We start from the raw sequence: 12,300 nt of genomic DNA on the forward strand, positions 1-12,300 counted from the left end.
AGAAAACAACTTTTTGTCTGCTGTAGTGTATAGTGGATATTTCTGTGTCCAAACATTTTGTTTTGGGCATCATTGTCTGTGACACATTTTTAGTTTAAGTAAGCTTGCTCTAGGGAAATAGACATTTGAGTCGTGTTCTGAGAAAACTTTGCATAATGCATGTGCATAAAGTGTTGTCCCAGATTAGCCTGTGCAATCTGCACAGGCTAATCAGGGACACTTTCCGCTTTTATGACATTTTTCGTTTAAATGAAGTCTCTTCTTAGCAAAAATCCAATTTACTGTAAGCGGAAACTGTCCTCCCTGATTAGCCTGTTGATTAATCTGGAACGACACTTTACGCACATGCTTTATGCCCATTTTTCTCAGAAAGCGACTCATTTAATATGCTGTATATTTTAGATTACCAGTGTTACTTGCACTTCACCATTAATCTGATGTAAAATAACATTCATATAAGAATTTTGAAATTATGATTATTGTTTTGAATTTATATTTTGATAAGAGTGAGATCTTGATTTAAAATCTCCAGTAGGGGCCGTAATTATGTATTTCACCAGTAGATTTGAAAATGCAGTTATTGTTTAAAATTCTTAGAGAAAGGAGTACACATTTAAATTAGTTTACTGTATCATGATTGTTCATATCTGTTGCCAATTTTCAATGTCCTACACATTGTTTGAATATATCTGTTCTTTCTGTTATTTTCCAGGATATTTCAGATCTTAGGGAAACAATAGACCTGCTAAACCTGTCCCTTACCAGAAATCTAGCCCGATCCATTGTCATAGAAGGCGTGGTTAAACCCAGCTAGTGCAGTTCTAGATGCTTGTGTGAGACTTCTGTGACCACAAGACTGTGTTCAGAACAGGCTTAACCCTTTCACTCTCAGAAAAAAAGTGACAATGGCTATATGCAATCTGCATAATACCAGAACAGCGAGTAACTTGCAGTCTATTCAGGTTTTATGCTGTTTGCTGCTCATCAGTGTCAGGAAATGAAGCCTGTAAAACTTGAATCTGTTAAGAAAAGTTTTACATAAATTTTGATTTTCTTAAGGACTTCAAATCCGTCAAAAGTGTATCTGAGAGTTGAAATCAACAGTTGCTATGCAACAGGTGTCAATGATGCTTGTTTCTAAGTGTCAATGATGCTTGTTTCTTCTTTCCACAGGAACTTAAATTTTCCAATTAAGCTTACAGCCAAAAATAAGTTTAGATTGAATACAGTTAATACTACAAATACACTAAATATCACAATTTGGTGTAGTATGAATAGTAAGAATGCAGTAAATATACTTGCATTTGAATTGGAAAGTATAAAATATAAAAATACTACTTTAACAATGTAATGAATGTTAGGTTCCTCAGGTATACTGAGAAATTTAAAGCATCACACTGCTCTCACATAAAATATGGGCCGTGCTGATTGAAAAGGAGGTTTATTGCATGTGTGTAAAGTGTCCTCCCAGATAAGCCTGTGTAGTCTGTACGGGCTACTCAGGGACAACACTTTCCGCAATAACTTGTTTTTTGCTAAGAAGAGACTTTCTTGATACATAAAATATCATAAAAGCGGAAAGAGTCGTCTCTGATTAGCCTGTGCGGACTGTACAGGCTTATCTGGGACGACTCTTTACGTACATGCATTAAACCCCTTTTCCACGGAGCACGGCCCATATGGATGACATGTTTTTGTTAAATTTGCAGAAATCAGTTCAATATAATAATAAACTATCACAAAAGTATGGAGACTTATGTGTGGGTGAATTACTATGTACTGTTATTATATTGATGGCATATCAAGATACTATTAACGAAGAACAAACTTTTTAGTTTGTTTTTGCGTTTATCCTTAGTTTATGAAGTGATTTAGGCAATAAACTGGAAAGTATTAATAATAAATTTGGATAATACATGTAACAGTTCATCCATTATTGGGGATGATAAATATGTGCATATATTGATGAAAGAAAGTTAAAACAAAGGGCACTGCAAGACTGTATGCCTGTAAATAAGTTTATGAACGCCAAGATTTACGTTATGTCGTATGATCTACAGGTATGCACCTATAGCACAAAAAGATAACGTTATTGTATTTTTGTGTGAATAATAATGAACAATATTCTGTATATTTTGTAATAAATTTTTTGCTGCTAATGTCTGGTTATTGTTGTCAAAATAGTACATGTTCATGGTATTGTTAAAGTAAAAAGATATGTGAGTCGCGTAATGCAAAAATTTGTCTTGTGCTATATGCGGCCAGGCTAGCCCCAGATCAGCCTACACAATCTCGCAGCCTGGTCAAGGGCAACCATGTCGCTTCACAAAATCAGGAAACCATACGTGAGTTGATGGCAGATAGGTTAGCTTCTAACCAGACTGTGTGGACCCGATGCTGCAGCTACGCTTGCTGTATATTCATAGAACCCATTTTTGCATGATATGGGTCATATATCTTAATATAGCAAGAAATGCTACATTACATTTGTTTTTTAAAATGAAGTTCTGGGTTTTAATAATCGGGGTATGACATTGGGTAGTATAAAACAGGTGGTAAGAATTAAGTTTGCCATTACTAATCACGAAGGCGCAGTAGCACGCACTGAGGCCGATGTCCGTGTTATTAACCCAGTGGACTAGGGGTGTGGCCAAAGCCCAAGTTACGTTAACAGCAAGGTTCGTTTTCTTTCTTGGAACGTTGAAGGGTTAAGGAGTAAGGTTTCTTCGTCAGACTGTGTAAAACTTTTTTCAAATTATGACATTGTATCATGCCAAGAGACATGGAGCCAAAATTCTACCTATTGTGATAAGTATTTAAACGAATTTATACAATACGAGTGTAATGCAAAACTCTCAGTCATAGGTGGTCGCCCAATGGGAGGTGTATCTGTTTTTGTACGGCGTTCATTTAGCCAACTGGTGAGAAGAGTTTGTGACAATTTTGAATTTGGGGTAATTTTGATCCTTGATAAGAGCTTATTAGGTCTGGAAATTGATTGTGTGTTTTGTGCATTATATTTTCCTCCGCAAGAGTCGCCCTTTTATCAGAATGTAAAGCAATCAGCTTGGCGATTGTTAGAAGAAACGCTCATAAACAATGATTTGTTAAGGTTGGGTTTAATACTAAATGGTGACTTAAATTCACGTACTGGGCACGAAATGGACTATGAAGAATTTGACTATGTTAATGTTCCAGAGCTACATGAGTTTACAGATATATTTGAGAATGAAATTTCATTACCACGAAATTCGCGTGACAACGTAGTCAATAGGTTTGGAAAGGATCTTTTGGCTTTCTGTAGAATGTATGCTTGCTTGATTGTAAATGGCAGACGTGGGAAGGATGCATGTGTTGGAGACTTTACGTTTATTATTCAAAATGGCTGTAGTACTATAGACTATTTTATAGTATCAGAGATTTTGATGAAACTTGTAGCAGATTTTGATATTTTGTCTATACCTGAAAGTTGTCACATGCCAATTTCAATGGTAATGAATAGTGCTATAGACCATAAGCAGTCAGAATCCTCTGCTGACGAAACATATACGTATTATAAATGGAACACTGGCGAAAGCTATGGCGAAAATGTTTCTGACAAAGTTATAGCAGGGTCGTTTGCAGCGCTTGATAGCTTGATTGATGACACACATGTAAGTGTGAATGATGTTTTAAATGGCTTTGAAAATGTTATTCTATCTTGCTCAGATTTTTTAAAATGTACAAATCGTAGACATAAACGTGACATAGGTAAAACTTGGTTTGATAAAAACTGTAAAGTGGCGAAACGTACTGCCAGCCACAGCTTGAAAACCTTTCGGGCTAGCAGAAAGGTAGAGGACTTGAATAAATATATCACAGACAAAAAACACTTCAAACTAACATGTATAAATAAAAAACGTGCATATGAAAAACAATTTATTGCTAAACTAGAGGGCTCAGTAAATAACGCAAAGTCGTTCTGGTCTCAAATTAAATCTCTAACAAGTACTAAAAAACAAGTAAACTCAAATATAACACCTAAACAATGGTATAACCATTTTCAGGAGTTGTTTGCTAATGAAAGTAACGAAGAACAAAATACAGAAACCATTGACCAAAATCATGATCAAACAGATGAAATAGATCCCATTCACGAAATGATATTAAATTCCCCTATAACAGACGAGGAAATCACCGAAAGGGTTAAAAGCTTAAACTGTAAGAAAGCTGCAGCTGGTAATCTTACTCCACAGCATTTTAAATATGCAATGCCAGCACTTTTACCATACCTACGTAAGTTATTCAATCGCTTGTTTACTAATAAGGAATTTCCTGAGGCTTGGTCAAAATCGATACTAATTCCTATCCATAAAAAAGGAAGCATTAATTCACCAGATAATTATAGGGGTATTGCTCTGCTAGATATTTTTAGCAAGATATATATCTCAATACTGACAAAAAGGCTTACATTTTATTCCGATGCTTTGTCTAAACTATCTGAAGCACAATCTGGCTTTCGTGCTGGGTATTCAACAACAGATAATGTTGTTGTTTTGATACTCTATCGTGACTAAATATTTAAGTAGAAAACGCAGACCAATATACGTGGCTTTTATCGATTTCAAAAAGGCATTTGACTCAGTAAATAGGGGTATATTAATTGAAGAAAGAACAATATACGAGGTAATTTATTAAACGTGGTACAAGCTATATATTCTTCTGTCAAGGCAGTCGTTCGATTACAGTCCACGTATACAGTCTTTCGAATGTCCGATAGGACTAAGACAAGGTTGTAGTTTAAGCCCCATTTTATTTGCAATGTTTATAAATGAGCTTCATGATGTCATGGTTGCAAATGAAATAAGAGGAATTCAGTTATTTCCAGAACTTATAGAAATATGTATGTTGATGTTTGCTGACGATATTGCTTGTATCTCAGATACAGTAGTAGGTTTACAGAAGCAACTGAATGTGCTACACACTTTTTGCCAAAATAATAAATTGACTGTTAACACAGAAAAGACAAAAGTTATGGTTTTTAAAAATGGTGGTCCGCGTTCAATAAGGGAAAAGTGGGTTTATAATGGCAACAATCTAGAAGTTACCAATGGATTCTGTTATGTCGGTGTATTTTTCACAAATCGACTCTCGCTATATAAAATGGCAGAAAATATGTGTGCCAAAGCTCAAAGAGTTCTGGCTCATTTATTTAATTCTTTTGGCGAATTGCCATACCTACCTGCAAAGACATTTTTCAAAGTTTTTGATGCAAAAATATGTTCTATTCTAATGTATGGTTCAGAAATATGGGGTTTGAAACCAAGGCAATGCGTTGAACATGTACAAATGTATGCATGTAAACGATTCCTTAATGTAAGTCAAGGAGCATGTAACGATGCGGTTCTAGGAGACCTTGGCCGTTTTCCCATGCACATATTTACTGCAAAACGGTGCATTGCTTATTGGTTAAGAATACTTTCATTGCCTGATTCAAGATATGTTAGGTGTTGTTACAATATGCTAAAATATTATGATTCTATCGGCCAATGCAACTGGGTTACAGACATTAAACGTGTCTTATACTCAAGCGGTTTTGGCTATGTCTGGGAAAATCAAGGTGTTTTAAACAATAGACATTTTTTGTTAATGTTTTTAAATAGATTAAAAGACCAGTATATTCAAACTTGGAGGGGCAATGTTGCTACCAACGCCAAACTAGCCTTTTATATGGACTTCAAACAAATATATTCTAGGGAATCATACATTGATGTTGTAGACGTTTCTAAGTTTAGGAAAGCTCTAGCCATGTTTAGAAGTTCGTCTCATAGCCTAATGGTAGAGAAAGGTAGATATCATAATATTGGTAGAGAAGAGAGAACATGTGTTTTCTGTGAAATCGTCGTCGAAGACGAATTCAACTTTGTTCTGATCTGTCCATTGTGCGAAAGTATTCGTCAGAAATATATTCCTCAATACTATTTACAAAACAAACACTACTTCAATTTTATAAATTTACTTTGCTCTACAGATATGGCAACAATCCGTAACCTAGCTATGTATATATACTATGCTTTCATGCAACGAGATGAATTCATGAAGGGTACAGAGTAACTCATCATCATTGCTTATATATACTTTTCATTTTTTGTTTATTATGCGCGTATAGTAATGAGAAACTGGGTAGACATATAAACATGCACTTATATTTGCCAATTATATATATATATATATATACTATGCTTTCATGCAACAAGATGAATTAATGAAGGGTATAGAGTAACTCATCATCATTGCTTATATATACTATGCATTTTTTGTTTATTATGCGCGTATAGTAATGAGAAACTGTGTAGACATATAAACATGCACTTATATTTGCCAATTTTATGTCAAATAATGTTTTGATGTTGATGTTTGTTAGTTATAGAATTATAACAATGTGTACCAGTTTTGTTTTAGTGTATTTGTCTAATGCAACTGTGAATTATGTATCCTGTCATATTATAAATGCAAAATATGGACAACCCATATCGGACGCCTCAAACTAGAGGCATGCGGGGTGGATCCTCCATATTTACTCTATGTTTATTCATTGAGAATACATTGTCATTTTATAAGATCTCCTTAATTCGAATATGTTCTATCCTTGACTAACCATTGTATATTATGTTGTTTATATGTTGTATATGGGCCGGTGGCCTTATGTACGAAATAAAGAATTGGAATTGGAATTGGAATCTTGATGAATTTTTGATATAGGAAGTTTGCATGGGGACTTAGATTTTATTGGTTTTTGGGCTAGTTGAGTCCAGGTAATATGGACAAATCATTTAGTCACAAAAACTTAAATCACATTTTCACTCTTAGACTTTCTACTAATGGAATTTATCCAGAACAAATATATTTTTGTAAGCATTCAATAACAGCTTAATCTGACATGGATTTAGGTGCCATTCATGTTTTTCAGTTAATACTTTAATCTGTTTTGAAAATAATACAAATTCACCAGATATAATCCTGTATGGTATAACCTAGTAGTTTCAGAAGATTTATAACCTTAGGGAGATTTAGAGGAAATAGGTCTTGAAACAACTGTTTAATATATATTGTATCATTCATCTCTTGAACATTTACTGCTGTATGGAATTCCCACTCTGATACATGTGAGTAATTAATTTTTATTGGACTGTTTTTAGCTCTCTTGAGTGATCATGTGTAATCGCCTTTTGTTGGTATTCCAGCGTCAACTCATTCATTGTCCAATATTTTATGAAATTTGGTCCCAGTGATATCTCAGCCAGTTTGAAACTCGGTTATGTGTTGAAAATTAGGTCACTAGGTCAAATTGAAGAAAAAGCTTGTGAACACTCTAGATGCCACATTCATTGCCCAATCTTTATGACACTTGGTCAGAACATTTGTCTTGATGCTATTTCGGCTGGCTTTGAAAGTGGGTCACATGGGGTCAAAAACCAGGTTACAAGGATTTATTTAAGAAAAAGCTTGAGAACACATAAAGTCAGATTGTTTTGCACAATCATCGAGAATCTTGCTCAGAATATTTGTGATTTCTCATTTCGGTTTAATATTGTTCAGGTCCAATAAACATGTGACTGTTGGCAACATGTCAAGGGGCATTAATCTGTATATGGTTTAAATGAAACCTAGTAAACATTCTCAAAGTCTCAAACTTAGTCTTTATCAAATTTGCTCACAACAGCTGATCTCAGAAATTGGTCAAGTAAATTGAAAAAACATGGCCTTCAGGGGCAATTCATTTATGCAAATATGACTATAATGAAACCTTGTGAAGATGCTAGACATCACATTTTTTGCCTGATCTTGGTGAAACTTATGATGATATCTGGTCTGTTGGAAAATATGGCTGGTGCAGGAGGTGACAGATAAACTTGAAACTTTGGCTACATGTTGATGTTGTGTCTTTCTGAACATGAGTTCAACTATTTAAGTCATAACAAATTGTGTGATGTTGAAGATGCTGATTTGATTAAGAGATAGCTGATGGCGTTAACAATTATGATGACGATTGACAGTTCAGGAGTCAGAAACAGGTCCAACAACAAATATTTCTTATCATATTGAATTATTCCAATTTTATATTCACATTACTTCATGCCTTTTCACCAGAAAATCACAATGTGATGACTCAGAAACAAAAAGAGTTGCCTTCCATTATTATATCCCCATTACCACTGGTAATGGGGGCTATATAGGAGTCACTTTGTCAGTCGGTTGGTCTGTCTGTCCAAAAAATTTCATCTGAACTTCACCAAACTTAGTCACAAGTTGTATCTAGATGATGTCTAGGTCAAGTTTGAATATGGGTCATGCCCAGTCAAAAACAAGGTCACTGGGTCACTTAGTGCGTTTTAAACCGAAAGTTTGTCCAAACCATAACTATGTCATTTATCGTTAGATTTAAAAATGACTTGTTACATTTGTTCACCATCATGGGACGGTGTCGTGCGAAAGAAGTATGTCGATATCTCCAACGTCAAGGTCACACTTTGAGTTAAAAGGTAAAAAATGCCCATAAATGAGCTTGTTCAGGCCATAACTATGTTGTTTATTGTGAGATTTTAAAATCATTGTTCACATTTGTTCAGCATCATTGGACGGTGTGTCATGCGAAAGAATTACGTCGATATTTGCAATGTCAAGGTCACTTTTAGTTCAAAGGTCAAAAATGGCCATAAATGATCTTTTCCGTGCCATAACTATGTCATTCATTGTGAGATTTTAAAATTACTCGGTACATTTGTTCACAATCATTGGACAGTGTGTTTTCCGAAAGAATTATGTAAATATCTCCAAGGTCAAGGTCACACTAAGAGTTCAAAGGTCAAAAATGGCCATAAATGACCTTGACCCGGCCATTACTATGTCATTCATTGTGAGATTTTAAAATTACTCGGCACATTTGCTCACATTCATTTTACGGTGTGTCATGCGAAAGAATTACATCGATATCCCCAAGGTCAAGGTCACACTTGGAGTTCAAAAGTCAAAAATGGCCATAAATGACCTTGACCCGGCCATTACTATGTCATTCATTGTGAGATTTTAAAATGACTGTACATTAATTTTGTTCACAGTCATTGGACGGCGTGTCATGCGAAATAGTTCAAAGGTCAACATGGCTATGAATGATAATGGTATAATAATTCTTAAAAATCGCCATAAATAAGCTTCTCTTGTTTTGTGAAGACAGCATGCAAAATATTTTGTGTTAATGCAGCATGTGGGGGTATACGTCATGTCTGTGACAGAGCTCTAGTTTTTCCAAGATTTAATAATGGACATAGACAGGATACTGTGTTGGTAAGGTTTTTACTGAAATATTTTTGATTATTCAAAGTAAATAGAAATTATGTTCCTAGATTGAATATTCATTTTTCAATTAGTAATTTTTATGAAAATTTTCATTTCCACAACTGTTTGAAAAGATAAGACAATACAAATTATGTCTGCGTGTCTGTATTTTGTCTTCAATATACCAGAGTCCTTTTATAACTAAATTGTTACAAGAGCACCGCCTTGCGGGTGCAGACCGCTCATCTATTTTCTTTTTAAAGGTGAAGGGACTCATTTTCAATCACAAAGGAGGGAGGGGTGGAGTGAAGAGGGGTGTATAGAGTGGGTGTGTGGACATTTATGACATTATCTTCCAAAAATGCGGGAAAAAAAACGAAAAAAATAAAATAAACAATTTGGGGGGTGGGGGGGGGGGGGGGGGGGATTCTTGGGTGCGATGGTTGGACGGTATTTCAAACATTAAATAATAAAAATAAATATTTGTGTTTTTTAACCGTTTCAAAAAAAAAATATTTGGGGGGGTGGGGGGTGGGTATAGTGTGAGGGTGTGGTGGTAATTTGTGAGATGATCTTAAAAAAAAAAAAAAAAAAAAAAAAAAAAAAAGGGGGGGGAAGGGGGGGGGGGAGGGCACGGGGGATGGTTTGGGTGGAGTCTATTGTTGTATGTCAGGTTAGAGTAGTTTTGTCAAAGTATCAATCAAATCTAATCATAAATAAAGAAGTAATGGCAATTTTAGCAAAATTTTATAATTTGACCTTGAGAGTCAAGGTCATTCAAAGGTCAAGGTAAAATTCAACTTGCCAGGTACAGTAACCTCATGATAGCATGAAAGTATTTGAAGTTTGAAAGCAATAGCCTTGATACTTAAGAAGTAAAGTGGATGGAAACACAAAATTTAACCATATATTCAAAGTTACTAAGTCAACAAAGGGCAATAATTCCGTAGAAATGACAACCAGAGTTATGCAACTTGTCCTTTTACTGTACCCTTATGATAGTTTGCCAGTGTTCCAAGTATGAAAGAAATATCTATGATACTTTAGGGGTAAAGTGGACCAAAACACAAAACTTAACCAAATTTTCTATTTTCTAAGTATAAAGGGCCCATAATTCCGTCCAAATGCCAGTCAGAGTTACATGACTTTGCCTGCACCGTCCCCTTATGATAGTTAATAAGTGTTGCAAGTATGAAAGCAATAGCTTTGATACTGTAGGAATAAAGTGGACCTAAACACAAAACTTAACCAAATTTTCAATTTTCTAAGTATAAAAAGGGCACATAATTCTGTCAAAATGCCAGTCAGAGTTACATTACTTTGCCTGCACAGTCCCCTTATGATAGTAAGTGTTGTAAGTATGAAAGCAATAGCTTTGATACTTAAGGAATAAAATGGACCTAAACACAAAACTTAACCAAAATTTTCAATTATTAAGTATAAAAAGGGCACATAATTCTGTCGAAATGCATGCCAGAGTTATCTTACTTTGCCTGCCCAGTCCCCTCATGATAGTAAGTAAGTGTACCAAGTTTGAATGCAATAGCATTGATACTTTCTGAGAAAAGTGGACCTAAACGCAAAACTTAACCAAAATTTTCAATTTTCTAAGTATAAAAAGGGCACATAATTCTGTCAAAATGCACGCCAGAGTTATCTTACTTTGCCTGCCCAGTCCCCTCATGATAGTAAGTAAGTGTACCAAGTTTGAATGCAATAGCATTGATACTTTCTGAGAAAAGTGGACCTAAACGCAAAACTTAACCGGATGCCGACGCCGACGCCAAGGTGATGACAATAGCTCATAATTTTTTTTTCAAAAAATAGATGAGCTAAAAAGGGTGATTTTTGCTCAACATTTCAAGCTTTTAATATTGTTTTTAATGTTCCATTGCATGTCAGGTGCTTATGTTGTTGTTTGGACACTCTTGAAGCAACATTATTGGCCAATCTTGAAACTTGGTTAGGACATACAATTCTGACTATCAGCTGAGTTTGATATTGATCAGGTGGGGTCAAAAACAAGGTCAGTACGTCAACTTGACAAAGCTTTAGCAGCATTTATAAGTCACTTTTCTTCCCAATAATAATTGTATCCAGATATTTCAAAGTGGTTCCTGTCTGTTTGAAACATAGCTGCAAGGGGTTAAGATTTTCTGGTTTGAAATATTGAAAAGAAGTAAAGAAAAAAAAACTATTTTTACCCAATCCTCCTGTAATATGCTTAGAACATTTGCTTTTATGATAATAATATCTTGGGAGAATTTTAAAATGGTCTGTGGATGGTTTCCAGAAGTTGATGCAATTTTCTTGGTATAACATGAAGAAAATCATGTTTACTAAATTTGAATTATATAATTTCAGCAATCAGGAGCCATCTTCAGCTGATTTTCAAGCTTGGTCAGATCATTATTTCCAATAATGTCTTAACCTAAATAAAATCTATATTAAAAGGAGTAATCAACTCGGTAAGAAGGCACTTTTATTGCTCAAACATAATTAAGAAAGCTCAGGTTGGTTAAGTTTCTTTGGGTCACAGGTGCACTCTCCAGGCTCTTTGGTCGTCTTCTTTTTCTAGATTCTTTTCTTTGTTTATTCATTTTGATTGCGGAACATGAAAGATTTGTACAACTGCTTAGATATATGAATATAGAAACATATAAATCTTGTTACTTGGATAAGTCTTATTTAATATAGATTGTATTTCTATTGTAGGAATACCATTATATGCATTTAATGTCTTCGGCTACTAGCAGGATACTGTTGTTAAATATTTATCTTCCAAATATTTAAATGTGTTCCAAAACGAATTATATTGTTGTTTGCAATAAACTCTCCAGCATATTACTTTTTTTCTGTAAGATATGTAGTTATTGGAATGAAAAGTTACAGTTCACTAGCATTTCAGTTGGATTGAATTTCAATTTGAATGAACTTCACAGGATTTTTAATATAATTTTTATTCGATTGAGAAATATACGTTTT

General features: G+C 34.6%; 1 protein-coding gene across 2 annotated transcripts in view; it reads left to right on the forward strand.

Annotated features, from left to right (window-relative positions):
- Positions 1–2,159, forward strand: part of LOC127866559 (nuclear pore complex protein Nup85-like) — a 41,053-nt gene extending 38,894 nt beyond the window's left edge. For both annotated transcript variants that reach the window (XM_052407182.1, XM_052407181.1), the window contains exon 20: positions 713–2,159. In XM_052407182.1, coding sequence (XP_052263142.1) covers positions 713–814 — 102 coding nt within the window. In that variant the 3' untranslated portion in view covers positions 815–2,159. The remainder of the gene's footprint in view (positions 1–712) is intronic.
- The last annotated feature ends 10,141 nt before the right edge of the window (positions 2,160–12,300 follow it).

Source organism: Dreissena polymorpha, chromosome 2 (genome assembly GCF_020536995.1).
Source record: "Dreissena polymorpha isolate Duluth1 chromosome 2, UMN_Dpol_1.0, whole genome shotgun sequence".
Lineage (NCBI taxonomy): Eukaryota > Metazoa > Mollusca > Bivalvia > Myida > Dreissenidae > Dreissena > Dreissena polymorpha.